The sequence below is a fragment of the Penicillium griseofulvum genome, assembly GCF_001561935.1.
Source record: "Penicillium griseofulvum strain PG3 chromosome Unknown contig_79, whole genome shotgun sequence".
Lineage (NCBI taxonomy): Eukaryota > Fungi > Ascomycota > Eurotiomycetes > Eurotiales > Aspergillaceae > Penicillium > Penicillium griseofulvum.
The window spans coordinates 2,684,787-2,707,583 of NW_024467420.1; the positions used below are offsets into that span (position 1 = coordinate 2,684,787).

At 48.0% G+C, this 22,797-nt stretch overlaps 6 protein-coding genes across 6 annotated transcripts; 2 read left to right on the forward strand and 4 right to left on the reverse strand.

The window, feature by feature from the left end:
* Positions 1–355: 355 nt before the first annotated feature.
* On the reverse strand, positions 356–7,210 carry PGRI_009080 (Catalase, mono-functional, heme-containing; the record flags this gene model as incomplete). The annotated part of the gene is made up of 18 exons (XM_040788621.1): positions 356–889; positions 939–1,062; positions 1,114–1,535; positions 1,589–1,688; positions 1,738–1,811; positions 1,873–1,971; positions 2,023–2,280; positions 2,934–3,161; positions 3,242–3,291; positions 3,344–3,608; positions 3,659–3,753; positions 3,801–3,881; positions 3,932–4,079; positions 4,128–4,172; positions 4,224–4,273; positions 5,016–6,456; positions 6,524–6,949; positions 7,013–7,210. 18 exons carry the CDS (start codon positions 7,208–7,210, stop codon positions 356–358), a joined length of 4,638 nt encoding a protein of 1,545 aa, XP_040652393.1.
* A 780-nt stretch (positions 7,211–7,990) lies between these two features.
* PGRI_009090 (AFG1/ZapE family ATPase) lies at positions 7,991–9,844 on the reverse strand (the record flags this gene model as incomplete). Its single annotated transcript, XM_040788622.1, has 4 exons — positions 7,991–8,341; positions 8,410–8,926; positions 8,988–9,441; positions 9,502–9,844. The coding sequence occupies 4 exons, from the start codon at positions 9,842–9,844 to the stop codon at positions 7,991–7,993; spliced, it is 1,665 nt and encodes a 554-aa protein (XP_040652394.1).
* Positions 9,845–10,728: 884 nt separating this feature from the next.
* Positions 10,729–12,676, reverse strand: PGRI_009100 (phosphatidylinositol-3-phosphate-binding protein BEM1; the record flags this gene model as incomplete). The annotated part of the gene is made up of 3 exons (XM_040788623.1): positions 10,729–11,631; positions 11,694–12,431; positions 12,671–12,676. The coding sequence occupies 3 exons, from the start codon at positions 12,674–12,676 to the stop codon at positions 10,729–10,731; spliced, it is 1,647 nt and encodes a 548-aa protein (XP_040652395.1).
* Positions 12,677–14,254: 1,578 nt separating this feature from the next.
* On the reverse strand, positions 14,255–15,710 carry PGRI_009110 (uncharacterized protein; the record flags this gene model as incomplete). The annotated part of the gene is made up of 2 exons (XM_040788624.1): positions 14,255–14,468; positions 14,524–15,710. The coding sequence occupies 2 exons, from the start codon at positions 15,708–15,710 to the stop codon at positions 14,255–14,257; spliced, it is 1,401 nt and encodes a 466-aa protein (XP_040652396.1).
* A 586-nt stretch (positions 15,711–16,296) lies between these two features.
* On the forward strand, positions 16,297–18,271 carry PGRI_009120 (ESCRT-II subunit protein VPS36; the record flags this gene model as incomplete). Its single annotated transcript, XM_040788625.1, has 3 exons — positions 16,297–16,397; positions 16,450–16,585; positions 16,658–18,271. 3 exons carry the CDS (start codon positions 16,297–16,299, stop codon positions 18,269–18,271), a joined length of 1,851 nt encoding a protein of 616 aa, XP_040652397.1.
* A 1,562-nt stretch (positions 18,272–19,833) lies between these two features.
* Positions 19,834–21,511, forward strand: PGRI_009130 (fungal specific transcription factor domain-containing protein; the record flags this gene model as incomplete). The annotated part of the gene is made up of 4 exons (XM_040788626.1): positions 19,834–20,090; positions 20,152–20,678; positions 20,841–21,178; positions 21,260–21,511. 4 exons carry the CDS (start codon positions 19,834–19,836, stop codon positions 21,509–21,511), a joined length of 1,374 nt encoding a protein of 457 aa, XP_040652398.1.
* Between the last annotated feature and the right edge of the window lie 1,286 nt (positions 21,512–22,797).

The following is a 22,797-nucleotide window of genomic DNA, read 5'->3' on the forward strand; positions in this document are numbered from 1 at the left end:
TGGAATTGGATTTACCTATAGAAAGAATATATAAAAATAGAAGTAATTTTGATTGATGATTTAGAATTAATGATAAAGTCGGTGCGAGTCAGGTTAAGGATGATGAGGATATTGTTTGGGAGGATGCGGATCGGATCAATGGGCAGGACTGTGACTGGTTTAGGAGTTATGTAGCTACCTGGATACGCACGTATCAAAGAACATTAATCTACTTTAGGGATGAGATGGAGAGGGCTTTTGAATAGAAGAAAGTGAAGACTGCTACGGCACTTGCTATGGTCTTTGTTGCGAGGAGACATAGTTGAGGAATGCAAGTTAGAAGAGTGATTGAAGTAATTTATCTCCCACAAGCAGCTTAACTATCTCTAATGATCTCCTCGACAACCTTGGCTGCCGCTAATGTTTCCTCATCCTTAAACCGCCTCCCAGCAATCTGCAGTCCCACCGACGCACCTTCATATCTCTCTGGATTCTGGTACTTAAGCCACTCCCTCTCATCAACCTTGTCCCTAGGAATATATTTCCTATCCTGCTCCGTCAACGCATCTATCTTTGGGTCCACAGTGATCCCAGACGGGAACACCACAGAAGGCAAATCTACCAAGTTCCAAATTGCAGTATAATTCCAATACTGCGACTCGCCCATCACTGCCGCAGCAGCGGGATATGTCGGGGAGAGAATAAAGTCAACACCACGACGCTTGAGGAGAGCGTGGTATTCGTCTCTATAAATATCGCGCTGGTCATGCAGGGCCCATGCCTCAGGGTGAGAAAGAGGCGTGTTTCGGCTGTAGGAGAGCGCCCAGTCGGTTAGTGGGCGTGCTGGCTCGCCTGATTTAGCAAGCATTTCGCGTTGCTTGCTAGCAGCGTCAGGGTAGTACAGAGCGGACTGAGTCATGTTAGCGTTATAGCCTGCCTAGCGTATATCCAGTACTCACAATAACTTCCCAGCCATGCTGGTGCTTATATGGCTCCCAGTCTACGACTTTCACACCTGCCGCTACCAGCTTCTCCTTGGCATGTCTCAAAGCACGAGTGATGGGTGGATGAGGGCGGACCCAGCTAAGAAATGGATTAGCACACCGATAGCGAACACATATTTGGATTACACACCCATCATCCCACATAATAGCCACCGTCATGTCCCGCATCGGAGCAACCACCTTCCACGGCACAGGCATCAGAGATGTCTCAATGTCCCAAGGCTCCTGTTCCAACACGGCTCTCTGGAACAGCTCTAGATCCTCGATCGAGCGACTAGCCATCGGACCCACCACGCCGCGGATTGTCTCCTGACCCGACGCAGCTACTTTAAGCCCTGTTACGGGGTTCCGCAGTGAGGATGGACGGAAGCCGTACACACCGCAAAACGCTGCCGGGCAGCGAATTGATCCGCCGATGTCCGTTCCAATGCCGAGTGGCGCGCACCGAAAGCCCATTGAGGCACCTTCGCCTCCAGAGGAGCCCCCTGGACTTAGAGTCCGGTTGAGTGGGTTTAAGGTTGTGCCGGTAATGTTGTTGCTGCAACACAGGTGCTACATAGTGTTAATTATGGGAAACGCCGCTAATGTGCCATTTGTAGACGTACCATTAAGGATTGGGGTTGGTTAGTCCGAACATGAAAAATGGCCCCGGCTTTCGATAGGAGTTGGAGAAGAAATGAATCTTCCGTGGTGACTTTGTCGACCCTATTTTGCGTGTCAGTATTATCGTTCATCTTGGTGGATTTTTACTTACCAAGCTACATATCCCGTGTTACACATTCGATTCTTCATTGATATATGCTCTTTCACGCTGATAGGTATGCCATGCTGCCGTCGTTCCATTAGAATCCTGCCGTATGAATCTCAACGGGTATATATTTGAGCTTACCAGAGGCCCAACCAGTTCTCCTGTACGTCTGTAGTACTCATCATGCTCTTTGGCCCGAGCGATGGCCTCGTCGGCCATAAATTCAGTTGCAAAATTGAGCTAAATAATTGTCAACGTTTGAATCAAAAGAGTCGAGTTTCCTAATCTCACCAGTTGATGGCCCAACACGGCCCTCTTCAAAAACGCAACCACGACTTCTTCGGCGCTCATTTTTCCATTGCCCATTTCTGTCACAAGTGCCGTGGCGGACATATCAGTAATGGCAAGCTCGCGCTCATTCAACACCCCGCTTTGTTGAGGGAAATCCACCACACTCTTCTGCGTGACTGGTGGCAGCCTGTCGATGGGGAGAAGCCATTGCTTCGGAATAGAATTGTTTAAGATGTCTTTGCCTTTCTGGGCTTGTGCCTGCCAGTTTATAGTCATATCGAGTAATTAAGGTGGAATATGGGGATATAGTTTTGATCCGGGTAACCTCAGATATATAAGGAAAAGACGTAAGGTTCTTTATTCTACTCCTCCCCCGCACAGTATCTGATCTACATAGCTCGGAATCGGAATTTGCTTTCCATTTAAAGGTCATCCCCGCGCAGAGTGGAGAAATATATCTGAAAGGGCGGAGTAGTTCCGTCTATCATAAATCGACTTATACAATGGTACCTTTTATATATATCTCTCTGATGTATACAAATTCAATGGCCTATGCTCATGACCATCCAGGGATCAACCCTGTTCCTACACCGCTCATGTATATGTGGTATATATCAATGCATCGTCAGTGTCATTCTTTCGATATTAACTATAAAAATAAAATAATAAATCCCTAGATACTGGAATTTTTGGAAGAATAAAAAAAAGAAATCTCTCCCTCGGGGAATCGAACCCCGGTCTCCCGCGCTTATCGGTTTTAATGACAAGCGGAAATCATCACCACTAGACCAAGGAAGATGTGATGGCTGAGTTACTGCTCGGCCACTTGGCTGGTTGATGTAGTGGGTTTCCTTATTTGACATGATGAGAATAAGAGATAATCACCCGCAGCATGTTAACGGCTCACACACCGTCCCGCAGATAACCTGGCACCGGGATGATTCAGAAACTTCTGATATCTCGGGCTGCATTGTAATCGAGTGAATTCCATAGACATGGAAACACTCATTGATCACCTGGGCAGTCTTCATAAACTCCTCGACTGAGTTATCGGACACAACAACGTGCACTGAGGCGAGTGTTTTTTGTTGGTTAAGGCGCCAGATGTGGAGTTCATGAATTGATTTGACACCTTTAATCTACTGATTGTTAATGAAATAGAATTAGAATGGAGATTGGAGGAATTCACCTTTTCCAGATCATGTTTGACATCACATACGTCAATCCCCGTCGGTGCGCTCTCCAGTAGGATCATTCCCGCTCGGTGCACTAGATACTGTCAACTTGCTATTTACATCTGACCTGGTGGGAATATTCTTACTCAGAGGGAAAGATGACAGAATAATGAGAATGGCAATAAACATGCTCACCCCGGGATCGGCATAGTATCGGCCGGCATGGGGTGCTGCGAGCCAGATAACCAGACCGGCGGCCATAACGCCCAGGTTATTGATTGCATCGCCGAGAACGTGGATCATGACTCCCATCATACCAAGATCACCGTGGTCGTGACTGCCATGACCATGACCGTGGCCTGAGTCTGCGCAGTGAAGTTTTTCGAAATGAAGATGCTTGTGATCGTGATGCTAAGCTATGTCAGTTCTCCATTGGATTTCTCCATTTCTTGGTAGTTTACCTTGGTACTTGAATCATGGCATTCGTCACCGAGGTGAAGAACCGGTGCCTCAATTGTGGATAGGCTATGGCTGTGTTCATGTCCGGGTCCATGCTCTGGGTGCTGTTAGCGTGATACCCAACAACAACTTCACCAATCATACCGTGAAGAAAGACTACGCTAATAATGTTTAGGCCCAATCCGATACATCCAAGGATAAACATCAACTTGGGATCGTGGACATCTAAATACACCGTCAGTCATTAACGAGATCAACTGTCCGATGGCACCCACGTTGCACAGCAATAAATCGCTCGATGGACTGCAAAAATATACTGATACCCAAGCCAAGTAGAAGAACACCATTGAAAAAGGCGCCGAGTAGCTGAGCCCGCTGCCATCCAAAAGTAAGTTCCTTGGGCGAGTCACTGCGCTCGGATCTCTACATTTCACATCAGCACAATCACCACATAATCAAATCACCAAGTACCTTCAATGCAACAAGCGCAATGATAAATCCAACCAAATCATTCAGCTGGGTATATTAGCCAACAAAATCTCCAACTCCACACATGACAACGCCTACATAGTGGAAAGCATCCGCAATCAGAGCAATAGAGTGGGTATAAAAGCCCACTAACCCGGTATCAGCACATCGAATACCAAACCCAAGAAAAAGGACAACCGACTTGAAATCTCAGCCAGAAAGAAACATGTTGATATGCCAATCACAACGCTCAGCCGTGTCGAACGTGATAGATGAAGGACCATGACTGCGGTGATCCAATAGAAAGGAAATGGTGAAAACAATCCTATAACCTGACTTTTACAAGAGTGTCATTTTTTGGCGAAAACAAAGTGAATACTTCTGCCTTCTACACTTGGTTCAGAAAGCAATGGCTGGTCTGCCGTGTAACTCTGAAATGTGATTCCTCCATGAGGCGGGGAATGTGGTATGTTGATTTTATGGGAGTGATTTAATGGTCTGGTGTCTATATATCATTGTTACTGACGGTTGGGGTATGCTATAGGGGACAGAATTAGTATAGAACCCTAGCTACCTTCTAAAATAATCTGCCAGAGTACCTTGATGGTGTGGAATCTTCCATATTTTCCCCAGCCCTACATGAGCTCGTCGGTTAGGGTTTATGTAGATCAGTGAAGAATGTAGAAAAGTATCACAACATCTGAGAAAAGAACTTTCATACTTTTTTGTAAAGTGATTAAACCTCAATATGGAACAATTAAAATACATTTCTCCAATTTCAAGCAGCAATCTGATCAGAAAGTCCATCCAGTTCACGTGCCCAGTTACGGTGTCGAGAGATATGCCAAATAAACTGCTCAGCCAGTCCCTTCGCATCAGGCCCGACCGTACCAACCTTCAACAACGAAACTGCATCTCCATAGCCTGTAACAACACCATAGGACTCCTTTAGTGGCGAGCCACTCTTCGCAACTTCAACCTCAGAAAGCCCGATCTGCCGTTCAATAAACGGCACAGCCTCGTTAGCACCAGCAATGGCCTTGAGATGAGCGAAAGACTCAGAGATCCAGTGCTTCGCAACACCATTACTCAACAGTGCCTGAATATGTTTTCCACCGGGCACGTAGACCGCATCGAACAGTGTTGACCGCGCCCCATTAAAGAAGTGATCGGGAATAACCTTCTGCCCAGACTCGGCAGTCACGCCCTGACGCTGCGCACCAATAGTGAAAACGAACGCCCCGCGATCGGTAAGCACTTCTTTCATCGTGGTATACTGGTTGAAGTCAAAGTCGTCGGCAAGCAGGATGGCGACACGACGCGTCGTGATGATAGGTGTCTTCGGCATGAATTCAAGCTGGCTCAGACCCTTGGCTTTGATGCCTTTGTTTTCTTTTGGGGACTTAACAGGTGTATCACCGCCGACATTCTTCGCAACCTTCTTGGCTAGGTCTAGATCGATTGCGGATAGACGCTCTGTCATGCGCTTGTAGACGATCGGGTCGTCACAGTGGTCTAGCTCGAACGAGAATGCCTTCGCCACGTGCATCTTTTCAATCGGTGAGAGGGAATTGTAGAATACCTGGGCTTGATTGAAGTGCTCCTTGAACTTCTCTGACAGCGCCCGCTTCTTTGCACCTTGTTGCTTCTGCGGGTAGCTGACGAAGCCACCCTGCTCTTGTGTCGCGGGCGGGTTGGCCTCAAATCGGTTTGGCCAGTAGTTCACCTTACCCTTTGTGATGCGGTGTCTACCCTGGCCGTCCCGGTTGACTAGGCTCATGTATGGACATACTGGCCGGTTGATGGGCAGTTCCTCCCAGTTCGGTCCGAGTCGTGAGATCTGCGTGTCAAAGTATGAGAAGTTGCGACCTTGGAGCAAAGGGTCGTCAGAGAAGTCAATGCCAGGCACGATGTGACTCGTGCAGAAGGCGACCTGCTCGGTCTGAGGGAAGAACTCGTCGATGTTGCGGTTGAGTTCCAACTCGCCGATGTAACGGATAGGTACTAGCTCCTCGGGCCAGACCTTAGTGGCATCAAGAGGGTCGAACTCGAAGTCGTCAACCTTCTCTTCGGGAATGAGCTGGATGCCAAACTTCCAGCGTGGGAAGTGCCCTGCCTCAATCGCCTCCATCAAATCTTTCCGGTGGAAGTCGGGATCCTGTCCGCCGATCTTCAGTGCCTCGTCCCAGACGAGCGAGTGCACGCCCAGCTCTGGAGTGAAGTGGAATTTGACGAAATGACGCTTTCCAGCCTTGTTAATCAAGGAATAGGTATTCACACCGAAACCCTGCATCATCCGGAACGACCGTGGAATCGCTCTATCAGACATAATCTTCCCACGAACCGTGTTAGCAACCATATGTCAACCAACAACCCAAACAGAAAATAGAAATACTAACCCACTGATTCATATGCGTAACCTCCGAATGCATATATTGGAAATCCCAGAAATTATTATGCGCAGACTGAGCCTGCGGCACCTCATTATGCGGCTCAGGCTTAACAGCATGAATCACATCAGGGAACTTGATCGAGTCCTGAATAAAGAAGACAGGAATATTATTCCCGACGATATCCCAATTGCCCTCCGCGGTATACATCTTGATGGCGAACCCGCGCACATCGCGCACCGTATCCGCGCTGCCCTTGCTACCCTGAACGGTCGAGAACCGCACGAACAGCGGCGTCTCCCGGCTGGTATCGGTTAGGACCCCGGCGGTTGTTACGTCCTCGGCACTCTCGAATAGTTTGAATTTACCAAAGGCACCTGTGCCGCGCGCGTGAACTACTCGCTCTGGAATACGTTCATGGTCGAAGCGCATTATCTGTTATTAATTAGTTCATTTATTCAATTATATAGTAGTATATGAGTGCATGATAGTAGGTACCTTCTCACGGGCGATTTGGTCTTCTAGGAGCGAGGGCCCAGTCTTCTTTTCGTCTACGACACGGAGCCATTGGTCTGGGTTGGAGATTTTAACGCCGTGGTCGGTTGTCATGTGCTGCTTGCTGTGGATGTCGATGGTGTCCTTTTGCAGATCGGCTTTTTTGCCGTCTGCAGTCTTGGGATTTGGATTTGGTGCCATGGTATGTATGATACAAGTGAATTATTCAAGAGTTATACGTTGATATCAATACCAAAGAAAAAGAAATAGGTGAAATATGTATGTTCTAAAGCTGCCATTTTATATCAAAATCAAGCCGACCAACCCAATTGCAACGTCAATGATGTAATACTTCAAACTGCAGGTATCTACCAACGAAATGGAATACAATTATAAAAGTGGGTTACTCAAGAGAGTAGAATGCTTTACAAGAATGACCGTAGTATGACCTACCCCTAACCTTTTGGGGCAGATTACCAGCCAATCCCGACAGGAAAACCAGTAATTAAAGGAAATATACAAGAAATCATTGGAAATTCCTCCCTTTTCATTCGCGGGGAAGCTTCCTATAATCCACAAGGGAGCTATAGCTTGGTAACTATGTCTGGTGGGGGAGTTACACTGGCAAGACAAGGCATTGGAACTGGTTGCAACCGATGACGTGGAATTATGCCTAGATGCTCTTCTCCAGGGCTTCTTTATTGGATTATTGGATTAATGGATTATTGGATTATTGGATATCCTGAGTCCAGGACTGGAGAACTTGGAGTGTGACGTCACCTGATATCAGGAAATCATGTCCGAGTATTCTCCAATTCTCCAAATATATCAATAATCAGTGTTGAAAAGGAATATGGATATGATTGTGAACTCATAATCCAATAGTATATATACTATATAGTACACCAAAAGTTCTATGTGCACAGTTATCTCTCTATAGCACAATGTAGCGTCTGAACAAAAACAAGGACAAAACAGGATTTACATGTTATCCTCACTCCAATGACTCCTTGTCTTCTGCCAAGCGTCGTGTTCTTTCTTATTCTGCGTAGGAGTGTTTCCAAGTACCGACCCACGTTCCACCCACTCCTTACTCCCCATCTCAGAAAGACGGGACAGTGCACGCGCAAACGCAAACCGCTCCTCATCACCACTGAAAATAGACGTGTTCTTCAATGCCTGCACAGACATACCGAGGTCGTCCATTAGATTGCGCATCGCGTCGGAGAGATCTGAGTGGTCTCCGCTTTCACCTTTGAGGGTTCTCTTTACGTCGGCTTCGGAGATGAAGAGGTTTGTTAGGGGAACTTCGGTTGTGAGGACTAGTTTGGCCTGTTGATGTGAGTTTTGTTAGTTGACCACGTGATCAAAAGTAAATAGGAACGTTGCTCGTCACTCACCCTGCTCTCATATACCGCATCGATAAAGGTAATAAAGCGCCTCGCCAAATCACGCTGGGTATGGTTCATGCTTGGCACATCTGTGACAATGAACGCATCGTAATGTCGGACCAGCTCAAGGTAGTCGGCTGCACCTGTAGCGGTGCCGATAAGCTGCTGGAAGGTGAATTGCGCAGCCTTGCCACTAGCACGGGGAACCTTGATTTCCCGGCCCCAGACAACCTGTGAGGCTGTGTGCGGGGGGTCATTAACAGGGTCGCCCAGGAACTCGAACCACTTCTGCGCATGCTGCTGTGCATCCTCGCCCAGAGGGTGGTGGTAGACGGCAGCCGGAGGCCGGGGGATTTTGCGGTAATCTGTTGGGGAGTTAAGGTTGATGACGCTCAGATCGGACTTGAGGAGGTTAATGCATGGGATGAAGGATTGGCGCTGGATGCCGTTTTTGTACAAGTCGTCTGGATGTCGGTTGGATGTAGTGACGAGGACGACTCCATGGGACATGAGGATCTCGAGAAGCCTGATTGATGAATTTTCAGATGAGTTTTTGAATATGTCCCATCCGAGAAGAGAACACATACCGTCGCAGAATCATTGCGTCGGCCACATCCGTACACTGGAACTCGTCAAAGCAAAGCACGCCCGCGAGCTCGGCAATATCGGCCGCAACCATGGGTAGCGCATCAAAATCGTTTCCATACTTCATTTTCACTACGTGCATGCGCTTATGTACGTCCTGCATGAAATTGTGGAAGTGAATGCGTGTCTTGTGTTGGATATTCGGCGGCAGCGTATCGAAGAACAGATCCATCAACATCGTCTTGCCGCACCCGACATCCCCATACATGTACAGTCCCTTCGGGAGGTTGTCGGGGATAGCAGACTTTTCCTTCTTCTTCGCGCCACCGCCAAACAAAGAACCGAAGAAGGACGACTTTTGCTGAGGGTCCAGAGATTCGGGCTCGGGGTGAACAACTTTGGGCGGGCTGTAATCTTTCAGCGCTTCAAAGAGGTCCTGTAGATGTTGGATGATCCCTATAGAATCGGCGCATGTTAGCTTGGAACTATGCTCCGCCGGAGTTGGGCTCAACTTACCTCTTTGATACTCATCATCCCTCAGTCTCCCCTCCTGCACACGAATGTCATATTCCCTCATGGGCCCATCTTGAGGCGGAGCAATGGTGGTCTTCTCGCCGCCCGAGATTGTGGCCAGACCCCGCCCCTTCGGCGGCGATTGAACAGCCAGCTGGGGGATCCTCTCCGGGGACACACATGCCAGCGTAGGCCGACTCGGCTGCCGTAGTGTATCGAGTGCCCTCTGCTCTATCGTATAGGATCTACGAGCGGCGCCCCGCAACCTCGTAGGGCGGAGGCCTCGAGGCGCCCGCAGCGCGCTCGGGAAGCACTCTGCGCATAGCTTTGCCGATGGGCGGCTCATTGGTGTCCTTCTTTCGAAGCTATATTTGCGGGTATGTTGCGACGGTGGACTCGAGGTCGGGTTTAGATAGCAAAGAGCGGTTGGAATGCGAAGGCGTTAACCGAGGTATTGTATTGTAGGCAAGGATTTGTTTTCTTCCGGAGAGCGGCGGGTCCTCGAAAGCCAGGAGGGCTTGCGCTATAGCGAATTACAACAAGCACACAAAAATATATATATATATATACAGCTCTCGCAGGTCTTAGACTGATCAAGAATTATAGCGGACAACCTTCAATAGATTACGTTCATGGGAAGAAAGAACAGCCGGGAGGATCAGGTCACGTGACTAGCCGGGTGTTAACCTCGAACCTGAAAGAACTTGTAGCTGGATCAACATTGATATTGGGAGAAAAGAGCTGTGGAACACCACGGTTGAGCCGCTCCTGCAAGAATGGCTTCCCCGGTATATGCACGAGAAGTAAAAAAATATGTACACGGCACAGAAGCAGGCAGATCGGGGTATGATCCTGAACAGGATAAGATGTAGATCTGATGCGAAATTGACGCAAAAAAAAAAAAAAACAAGAAAGCCCATAATGCAACACCGCAGAAACAAGGAAATAAAAGAACAGGCAGATAGAAAGGAAACCATGCCGTACATCTCGCATCAGATTCGTTAAATCGCAATCTCGTCCCCATGGACCATGTGAAATCGCTCAGAGAACTGATGACCAGTTTGAAGAGAGAAAAAAAAAGAAAACAAATCAGAGAATAGCAACGCGACATTTAGAAACTCCAATGCACCAACCTTACTCGTGGCAAACATTAATCTGAGGTTGGCAATAACCTCATGAAATCAAGGGCAAGTCTATCATTGACCGCAACACCAGGAAAGAAAGTGCTTTTTATGCGATGCTGACGAAAAGGGTCAGCTTGGTGTTCCGCTGCATAGCGTTCTCCAGATCCTGATCGGTATGAAGATCGATATAGGAGCCGGAGGATTCGTCACGGTACTGCACAACAATATCGTCCTGGATCTTCAACCGATCACATAGCTTGTCCTGGAGGTGCTGCATGCTCACACCGGATGGGATGCGGATCGCAATGAGGTCATCCTGGAAGAACACCTTGACCTTCATCGCGCTGTTGGCCGATGCGCCGGAGGCTTGAGTAATGGAGCTAGGTTGGCGATTCATGGGTGGCGGGCCACCGTTAGCGTAGGTCGTGGGTGCCGGGGCACGCTGCTGGGATACCCGGTCGGTAGACGCATTAATTTGCTGCTGCGAAGACTGTCGCGACACGCTTTGTTGCGGATCCACACCAACGGAATGCTGAGATCCACCGGAGAACCGGGCGTCTTCGCCGAACGCATTGGGATCGATTTCGAAGTCTCCTTCTCGGGGCGAGAAAAGTTCGCGCACGAGTTGACAACGCGAGATATGTGGGGGCATAGACAGGAGCTTTTTGATATATTCGTCCAGGTTCTGTCGTCGGCCGTTGGAAATCGCGTCCGTGACGTGGGTGACAGGACCCGGCATGAAAGGGAGGGTGCGTCCACGGCCACGGTTGCCAGCTTCGTCTTCGAATTGAGTCAGAAGGGCGATCTGGAAATCGTAGAAATCGTGGTAGTAACGCGACAACTCCCAGCAGCGACCGTCTTCCATCTTCGCCTCGATGATGTACCAATACTTGTCATTATCGAAACAGTAGCGCGGAATATAGGCGGAGACAGGGACGAGAAGTTGGTGATTTTGTTGCGACATGGGCACTTGCGACAAGGTTCCTTTGCTAGCAGTACGTTGGTGGTCCTGCTCAAGCGCATCATAAGTAAAATAGAATCGCAAAGGGGGGTCCAAAATGTTTGGCCTACATAAACATTGCCATTTTGACTCATTTGACTCTGATGGCCCATGGACATCTTTTCCATGCCCGAGGTAACAGCCGTCATATTACCATTGCCACCATGACCAGCCTCGATTTTGCCCAGTGTGATGCTGCTGTTCTTGTATTCCGCGGTCATTTTCTTCCACTCCTCGACCTTGGGAACACCGGCGCGTCGCACCGCGTCCAGCGGATCGGTTACGGCCTGTCCGCTCTGCATATCACGCAATTCAATGAAAGAAACAGGAATCAGGCCTGGGCCACCGAGACGACCGATTGGTTTGGCGACAAACCACTCCGGGTTCGATTGGGCAATGACGATAATGGCTTCGCCAGCCTTTGCGTCCAATTCATCGGGTCGTTCCGCCTGAAAATCGTACTGGACAATTCCATAAACCATAGCACCTTGACCCTTGAGTGCAGACATTCTGAATGCGCCGTTCTTGGGGATGGAAGAATCTGTGTGGGAAATACCGCGGTCGGAGAATCCTGAGTCGTGGTCCTTGGACAGGTCGCCGGAACCCCCACTATCCCTCTCGTTTTTGCCGATAACCTCAAAAAAGGAGACGGGCACAAGCCCCCTAGCACTAGGGATCAGCGGATTACACGCTTCGTACCAATCCGAATCGTCCTCCCTGCTGATAACGTGAAAGAAATCTCCCTTGCTGAATGCCAATTCCTGCGAGGTTCCGGGCTCCGGTTGGTAGTCGTAGAGAGCTTTGATCACCTAGAAATGCGGTAAGCCACTGCCAAGCAGAACTTCGGAAGTGGGACAAGGAGGGGTGGTAAAAGAGATGAATTTCAACTCACTTTCTTCGGGGGTAAAATAGCAATAGCAGACTTGGGTGTAATAGAGATATGATGTTTTGGGTCTTTCTCCCCCTTCAGAGATCGTCTAAAGGCCTTTTTTTATATATATATATTTATTAATTTTCAATATATCAAGTAATATTTATGGAAACTCACCTTCATGGTAAAAAGATGTAAGACAAAAGAGATGTAAAGAGGAAAGGAGGAGGAGGGCTCTTTTTAGACCATATGTATACCTTTGGAGCGTAATCCGTATTTTGCGGTTCCAACCACGCGGCTTGGATGATTGTCAGGCCCGCTTTTTACCTTTTTTTCTTTTCTTTTTTTTTTCTTTTACTTTCTTTGTGATCTTATAAGTATGGAATATATAGATTTGGGATATTTTATTTTAAATATGTAGTCTTTGATAGATAATGAACTTGGGGAAGACCAGTGTCAATACATGTACATGGGAAGATACCTAGGTACATACCCTTTAAGATACCTTTTGCCATGTATTTTTGAACCTTGGAAATTTGGAACCTTCCAAAGTTGAGCCTCGGAATATACAATAAGAATCAGACCTAAATCTTAGAATGTCTTCGAATTTTCCTATCTTTTTTTTTTGCCATTCCCAAATACCGTATTGCCGCCGTTGGGCAGACAAATCCACTAGTGCAACGGAATCACACCCTAAACTAAATGCGACTCTGTCCGAGTCTTAAGTGGATTTTATAGAGTGTACTATGTTGTACGGAGTACAGAAAAAAAAGGTACATAGAACGAAAAAGAACAAAAAGAAGAATCTTTGCCCCTCATTTTCCCCCACTGATAAACCATGGTTTAACAATTTAAACCCATGGATTTTAAACGTCGCCTCAAAAACCGTTTTTTTAAATTTCTTTTTTCCATTTTAGGCGTTGCTATATATACTCGATCTCCACCGAACAAAGACAATCAAAGACAGGTCTAGAATGGGGGCCGAATCAGAGGAGAATTAATCCGTTAGATTTAATTTTATTTCTTAAATTAAAATTCTGGGGCTGACTGCAGGTAATCTCATCTCGAATGAAATACTCATAGATTTGGAGAATGATTATCAGAAACTTTCTCGATCTCTTTCTACATAAACCCTATAAACCCTACTTTTGCATTGTGTCCCTTGGCAGGGTCCCCGCACATGGTACTCGACCAGAGTTGCTAACTCGCCTCACATGGACCTACCTAGGTACCTAGGTAGGTATCTATCCTATCTCGCTTCTAGGGCTGGTACGACCCAGCATTAGCCCTACCACGTGGCGACTTTCTATATTGAGATTAGGGTCTACAAGTCAAGAGAGAACTCTGCATAATAAGTACTGGATAGATTGGATATTGTAGGTATTTACTATGCCAATATGCAATCGCCTCTCTCCGACTCGAGTCATAGAGCACATTTTGGCCCTCGGGTGCTCCAAAAAAAAAAAAAAAAAATTGATCAACTCCAGAATCAGACGCCTCCGGGGGGGTATTAGTATCGTCACTCTGCTGGCAATCCTGTGAAAAGAAATCCGGGGGATGATGCCGAGGAGAAAACGAAAAGGCAAATGAAGAAAAATGTAAGAACTTTCGAAAGACTATGTTGTATCCATGTGTGTGAACGTATGTGGTGAACGCCTGCCGCTTTGGAAATTACGCCAAACAAAAGACAAGGAAATGGCTTCGAGATCCAATGGGGTTATGATCCTTGGCGCAAGAAAGAGACGGTCAATGAGAGCTTGATTAGATCTGGCCTTTGATATCAACGACGCGGTGAGCGGCCGCTTTGGCTTGATCAAACAGCGAGCCTGCTTTGCCCGTCAGCAGCCTTACAGCCCCGTTCTTCTCCTCCAGTAGTTCTTCGGAGGAGTTGTCTAGAACGAAACGTGCGGTCTGCTCATCGGATTCAAATCCAAGCTCTTCTGTGATAAATCGGATGTTGACATCGGGTTTGTATCTACAAAAGGTCAATTGGATTGTTTTAACAGAACAGGGGAAATCGAGAAACCTACGCTCTACACATGGTTGCTAGAGCACTCAACCGCTCACGATCGACAAACATGTCCATGAGGTAGGCTCCCATATTTGGGGTATCGAGGTACAGCTGGAAGAAACGATGGTAGTTCCCGAGTGCAAGGGCAGAGCGGACATCCAGGGCATGCTTCACAGCCACGTCTTTCTTATCTTCTGCAGTCACGTCGGCTAGTGCATCGTTCATCGCCGTCCAGTTTCGGGTGTAAATGAAATAGAGAATACGATAGGCCTTGAATTCCGTTGGGTGTCCTCCCAGCTGCTGCGCATACAGTACTCGTAGCTGGGTCTGGCACTGGTTGTACTCACCAAGATCCCCTTTTTCCAAGGCGATGCGCGCATGGATTTCGTAGACAACGACAGTGAATTCAGTCCGGATACGTTGAACCGTTAGGTCTTGACGCAAAGACTTGAACTGGTCACAGATGTAACCGTAGTTGCCATCATGCTTCCATTTTCTCTTCAATAGATCCAGAGCTTTTTGCAAAACCGGCAGAGGACGAACGCTGTCCGGGTTGGGAGCAGAGGTCAATCGGAAGTAGTTCTTCTCCAATGTTTGGCATCGCCCGACAACGGGGCCCTGATCGGCGTCGGCAGCACGCATCGGCGATCCTGCAGGGGAGGAGGGAGAGTTCACACTGCCCCCCACTCCCTCAAAACGCTTCCTCCTCATTTCCAAATTAGCTTTGGACTTACTAGACTGATCCAGTGTTATGCGTGTTTTTTTCTCTGTGGTAGGGTGAGTAACTCGATCTTCAAAACGATTGCGGTTAGCTTTTCTCCATGGCGGCGATCCAGTCTCCGAATGATGGCCATCAGTTGACTTTCGCTTCCGTGTGGCATCCCCCGGGGAAACTGGGTGACTAGACGCCCAGTTTGAAGAGCTAGGGTTGGCCAGGATTTTGTTCCGTTCATTTTGCACCATAGTTTGGGGCAAAGGTAGCCTTTCCCAGTCGATCAATCCCAACTTGTCATTCTGGGCTGCGTCCGTAATGACGTGTTTCAACTTCTCCTGCATTTCAGGCAGACTCACGCTTGCAACCTGGTTTTCGGGAGCAAAGCAGCGTTGCACATACGAGCGTACTTGTGGTGGGAATTCCACTCGTGTCCGGGTTTCTGCATTCAGTGATGCCGACTGCGCGGGCTGAGGAAGAATAGTTCCATTCATTGGCTTGGTATGATGGGCGAGGCTACGACGTGCTTGCACTGGAGTGTATGCTGGAACCGCTGTCAGGTTGTTAGCCTCCTGACACGAGGCCAACCAGGCTCGGGTCGAATTATGTATCTTACCAGTTGGAGGAAATGCACTAGACATTGTACCTGGGGCGGTAGAGCGCCAAGGTGGTACGCTGGAACTCATCGTAGATGCAAGATTTGGAAAAACAAAGAAACAAGATGAAAGAAAGTAAGGAGCTACGAAGGGGCAAGACTCGAGGAACAGCTGGAAAAATCAAGTTTTGATCTGACTCCTTAGCTGGTACAAGGTTTGAGATGAGAGAAAAGGATGATGAACGTTTATTTTCAAGATGAGATGGTTATGAGCCGGGGAAGGGTAAGAGTGAAGTTCACACAGACTCGACCCGTGACGGTGAGCGATACTCGCTTACTCACCGGACCTTTGTTTGTCCGATCATCCCGCCTTATCGCCTTATCGCAATCGCCTTGGCTTACGTGACATCCATGGATGCAGGTGGCCCTATCTCTCTCTCTCTTTATGGATCTCCTTGACATTGGGAGCTGGTTGAGCCTACTAGATGTTCTTCAAGTCGCTGGATCTGACTACTGCGCTCAGACCATTGCTGTTACCCGATGAGATTCTTCTCTTTGTCCAGGACGCGGTAGGGTTGTATGAAGGGTAAGTACCTCATGATGATGCTCCTAATGCGGGGTGCTGATTGGAAGCAAAGGAAATACAAAATCCAGAATTATCAAAATGGCCACGCCTATCTTACATCGCACAGAGTGTGCTATGTTGCAGCTGAAGACCCGCGGAAGTACTCAGTGGCCATTGATCTAAAAGAACTCGACCGAGTGGAGTCTCAGGTGCGACATGCATACATCTTGCTTTCGGGCCTTCTCCTATGAGCCGATCACTAACAAATTTATGAATTCAAGGCTGGCTTTCTGAAATCATCTCCAAAAGTCACCCTATACTCCAAACCGCAGAAGAAGAAGAAGACCGATAAGTCGAGGAGCGCAACAGCAAGCCCAGCCGTAGCCCAACAATCGGCCCTTCATCCAACACATTCATTTTCTCACATTCCACAAACGAACCTACCACAGAGCTCACCATCTCCGAAGACTATAAGTGCTACTTGGATCTGTCCCATATGCTCATTCTCCAACCCGGTTCCGTCCAATTTCGACCCCGCAGCGGCTAGTGCGGCTACAAATTTGCCTCCTTGTCTAGCATGTGGCATAAAACCACCATTTACGACCGTTCTCAAAGCAGCAATTAATGCTGTAACAAACCGGGAGATTCCGTTGCAGAATTCAGTTGCATCACCAGCCATTCTACAAGATACAGGCCAACCAAATGCCAATGTGTCACTATCGCCTTTGGGGTCCGGTGGAACTGTCTCTTGCTCGCGATGTACGTTTATGAACCATCCGTCTCTCGTGGAATGCGAGATCTGCGGAGCGCCTCTATGTGCTGGCTCCCCAGCGAATGCCAGTCGTGTGGACTCCCCTGCACCTTTATTTGAGCAATCACACATCGCGAATACGGAGGCTACTGAGTGTATTAAACTCTCATTTCGTGCAGGTGGCGATAAGACATTCTATGAAAGACTTAAGGGAGCCTTGGTGCAAAGAAAATGGCTTCTGCAGAATGCGCCCCCTGTACCTTCGCCGTCGCACGGCGCCTCAGGGGGCCTGCCTTCCCCTGCCCCTAGCGTTGAAAGTCCTCTGCCCTCAGTACCACGAACTTCCGGGGTTGGTATTGCGGGATTAGAACGCAGAGGGCTTGAAGCCCGAAGGAAAAATGAGCTGGTTATAGGGAACGCCTTTGAAGACCTGGAGGCGTTGATGGCCTCTGCCAAGCAGATTGTTGCGCTAGCCGAAACGCTGGCGCGTGAGTCTGGCATAACTACTAATGAAGGTTCATTAGAAACCAGCGCGGTGCTATCTGAGTCCGCTGCTGCTCTGGGGATGGTGACAACCAAAGACATGCTCAGTTCTGGATCTGAAAGTCTATATCTATCAGAACTTGCGCGCGACCTGGCCGAGTATCTAACCGATGACCGAAAAGGCATATTGCAGCGTGAAGGCGGGATCATGAGTTTAATTGATCTCTGGGCTGTCTTCAACCGGTCCCGCAATGGAGTAGAGTTGGCCAGTCCTTCGGATTTTCAGAAAGCAGCTGAGCTGTGGGAAAAGCTTAAGTTACCAGTTCGTCTACGACGATTCAAAAGTGGTCTTCTTGTGGTGCAGCGATATGACTGGAGCGACGAGAAGACCATTGAAAAACTTCAGACCTGGATGGAAGAGCTCAGGCGAGTTCCCCCTGACGACCCCGTTCCGTGGGATTGGTCCCTCTTCGGTCGGGCGGTCACTGCCCGAGAAGCTGCGCATCGATTTAAGTGGAGTGTTGGGGTAGCTGCCGAGGAACTGGAGATGGCTGAAGACCGAGGGGTGCTCTGCCGAGAAGAAGGAATCGAGGGTCTGCGCTTCTGGCGCAACTATATCTCATCCCCTGAGTATGATGATATCTCTCGCCTTGTTATCTAAGGCAGTGTGCTCCCATTTGAATGTATATATCATGTACTCCCTATTGATCCGAGGGGGTTGTGATCGTGCCCACGCCGAGCATAATAAAATGATGCATGGAAATACATCTAGGGTTAGAGCACACGGCTGAGAACCTTTTGCTACCCACCATCATGGTGATTCTAGCTAAGTGTTACACATGCAGTACTGCTTCGAACCGCAAAGGGCAAAGCAATAATGCCAAGAGCACTAGATTTCTATGTGGATGCTGTCAGGGTGTACTAAACCTACAATTGTTAATGCTTCTACTTACGCATGGTAGTCCAGTGACGCGCCACAGCGGCGGATGACGCATTGCATGCCGTCTCTAGGGCTTAAGGGAGATAGAAAATCCATCCAATAGGTATCCAAGCCACAGATCCTAGATAGGATGAAGGTCATTTATCAGCCTATTCCGGTACATCCTAAAGTTATCAATTAAGTATATCTGACTTTTGTTGTATGATTATGTATAGCACTGGTAATAATCTACACTCCCTAGCCCCGGGGGTTGCAAAGCATGCTCATCTTCAAGAATTTATCACGAATCACACACAGCTTATAAGATAGTGAAGCAATAGAGGCTGATAATTGGCTATCATAGGTCAATTTCCCGTGTACAGATATACACATTCTTACAAGATACCCATATCTACCTGTATGTATCTCTATGGTTGAGCTGGGCCCTGATGTAATTATATAAAATAGCCCATGGACCTGCCAGTTACCTAAATAGGTAACCTGCGTGGCTCGTGACCCTGCTAATCGTCATATACAGATAGATCTACAAGGACAAAAGTCTTGTTTCTTACACGCTTGATGTCAGGTCAAATCTGCTGTACAACTTGAGTTTCCGCCACTAGACTTGTGGAGGATGGGGGTTGTTCCCTCTTAAACCCTACACTTGATGGTCCTCCCATAGGTCTTAACTGACCCATGACTTTTCATTTCTCACTAAGCTCAAATCTGACAATGCCTCGGCGATTTACGATTCGGCGATACACTGAATCAGATTCCAGCTCTCCTTGGAGTTTGCGCAATAAATTCGAAGGCCCAATCCCACGTTATGACTAAGAAAGAGAATTGCCATCCCGCTAGGCGATTGGCCTGTGATGTTTGCCGAGAGCGTACGTGCTTTATAAACCCAACCCTTAAAAGCAGACAACTCAAGTGAAAATTCCAGGCAAGGTTAGGTGTGATCGGGCAGATCCAAAGTGTGGTCGCTGCATGCGCCTTGGTCATGTCTGCAGCTACCAAGGGCAGAAACGACGCCGCGCCGCCCAGGCGGATCTGCCACGACAAGTATCTGAACTTCAGGATCGACTAGGTACTCATCTTCTAATGTATATCACTGGTTCTAGAATATATCTTAATCAGATGGCATCATAGCACAAGCTGAGGCTATGCTTCAAAGCTCCACGGCGCCCACTACTCCAATAACATTCCCTCAGAGCGAATTTTTCTGGCCCCGGATCCCATCACCAAAGCCACCTGGAGACCACGAGAGGCTAATGCAGTGTCTTCAAAGCTGTGCTACTCCTCCAATGGACTATGGGCTCGAGGGGTTCGACTTGTTCACCAATCTCGCAGAAGACATTCCTGGCTTTGGGAGAGCTATCGATCCATCTTTGACATCAAAGATTCTTCCGCTCTCCCAAGAGGACATCCCACCACAATCATCTACGCTTGGGAGTATTTGTTTCCTGGACGGAAACTCGGTGTCCCCTTATTCCAACGATCCTTCCTTCCCATCAACCCCAGTCCTCGATGAGTTGATCTCACCACAAGATATCCAGATATTGTACTGTGATCCACCCTCTTTCTTCTCCGCAAATCAACACGAACTAACCAGATATATTTAGACACCGTAATTATTTTGATGTTTTCTATCCAGTATTACCTATCATCAACAAGTCGCGGTTTGGGCGGGAATGGGCACAGCATCCTACATCCCCTCGCATCCGCGGCTTGAGTTTTTCAGTGGCTCTGATTGGCACAACGATTTGCCAGCGATACGCTCATCTACAACCGGAATGTTACAGCAATGCACACAAATACGTAGAATTGTGCGAACGAGATGATGGCGAGCCCTATCTAAGCCTAAGCACATTCCAGGCATTATTACTCATCGTCCGATATGAGTTGACCAAGAAGCATTTCGCCCGAGCTTGGATGACTTTAGGCAAGGCCGTCACGCTGGCTCAAATTCTCGATCTGCAACACATGGACACCGGTGCATTTCATCAAACCAACCTCAGACGCCATATATCTTCTCCAGAAATAGGATTGCCGGATATCCATGACCTAGCCTCCATGGAGGAAATGCGCAGATCATTTTGGGCACTGTACATCTTCGAGACCTATGCAAGTATCCGAATTGGGCGTCCATGTATGTTGGAAGACGATAAACTGCGGACTTATCTCCCATCCCCGGGTAAACTAAGCGAGGCCTTTGTGCCTTGTCCAATGCCCTTTATCTGTGAACCGGCTAAGCTTCCTGCAGTAACAAATCTGTCCTCCTACGCTGCAGTAATAATTATGATGAAATTAGCTCGGTTATGCTACAAGCACGTTGATATTCTGTCCCGTGTCGTCGGTGACTCAGGCTTCTGGGACCGCCACTACCGACTGGTCAAGACGATAAATAGTGATACATTCATCTTCCAACGCCATCTGACCGCGAAAGCGGTGCGTGAAGACCCTCTTGCCTTTACATTACACCTCAATTTGTGTGCTACGCACATTCATCTTCACGAGGCGGTTATCCGAAAAGTTGATGAGGAAGAATTACCAAAGCTTGTCGCAGCCGAGAGCCGTAAGTGTAGTACCGCGGCAGTATTGAAGATTCTTGATGTGCTTCGCATGAATTGGCCTGTTCATATGTCAGAGGTGAGTAAGCCATGATCCTCTTTATACTTCTATAATTTGCACTCTCTGGTCATATTTGCCTTTCTTACTCACGTTGCCTAGCATAGCAACTTTGCACTTCAAGCAACATTTACTGGCTGGCCAATTTCAATGAGCCTAAATGCGCTCAGTCGCAATGTGCTAAATGGGATCGACACCACACCTATCGGCGTAGTAGACTCTTTCCGCCTCTTACGTTCCGCACTTGACCTGGTAGAGGAGTCAGATGGACACTGGCACACGGTGAGCGGGGCGGCGGTGTCTGCCCTAACAAAATGGGATGAGCAACAAAGCGGAATCAGTGGAATGGAATAGAATGTGATGATAATACTCGGTATGTGGAGTTCGAATATGGATTTTGTGATGGGGCTATACGTATACTTTAGACAAATATGGATCATATTTCGGTATGAATTGATATACCCAATAGAAATGTGAGGGCGATTTGGGGCGTCACGTCAAAAAATTCGAGTCCCCAAGCCTTTGATTATGAGCAATAATTGCGTACTCCATCAATTTCGCAAGACCTTCCATAGCTGTATAAATTTAAGTACATAATCTATGCCCCGCCTCCTGCTGCAATAGATTCTTTTTCAACTTTGCTCTCTGAGAGTCGCATTGTTAGCCATACTATCATTTCAACGCAAGATTTCGGGCAAGTAACTTACTCCAAAAATGCGGTCTTCACAAGACTCAAAACCTAGCCATAGTACTGTACCTTCCAGCCATTAAATGACCGAGGGGAGGCATCTTTGGAAAGCACATCTCGAAGTTTGGGCTCTCTACGTGGTTGTAGCTGGCGCTACATACTCCGTCCACTTTTTCGGGATGTCTGTTGGTGTTAAATGTATATAAAGCAGAGAGCTATAAATTTTTGAAAAGTATCTAGCCCAAAACAGAGTAATGATGAATGTGATTCTCTGGTTATAGTCGCGACCTGCCTGTTCTTAGGGTTGATGGTTCACCGTGTCTTGGCATTGTCTTGGCAAAGAAAAGCGGCCGCCTCAACTCCGTCCCCACGAGCTGTTCCTTCGGGCAAGAATCGGGCAAAAAGGCCGAAGAGAAGTAAAGAAAGTTTTAATCAAGGGAATCTTGACAAGTGGACTAATTAATTACCACCGGACATACCGATGATGTTCAATTTGATGGGGAAAGGGTTAACCTCAGCCAAGTACTCCTAAATCAACTAACCATTCTTCGAAGAATGAGCTCTTGCGGCGCGAGTTCAGATTGAGGTCTCATGAACATGTGAGATACTGTTACCATCCCCGTTGAACCGAAGAGGACGATGGGCCGCTCGGCCGCTCTTTACCCGCATCATCTCCAACAAGCTGAAGTCGGCCTATCAATCCGTGATCTAGGCCCCCGGTCTCGCTACAGCAACGCGAACGGCCCATATTTAGAAGCCCTACCGCTGCCGCCGTTCCGTGCGCCACGGACACCGATTATCCACGGTCCGACTTAGCGCTATGCGACTATAGAGGTCATTGGGGCCGACGATGGCCCGGCCGGAACCTCTCAAACCCGAGTTACGCACTTCCGGAGATAGCGATCTATATCAGTATCTCTCGTGAGCCATTCATGGATGAGTGATGTAAAAT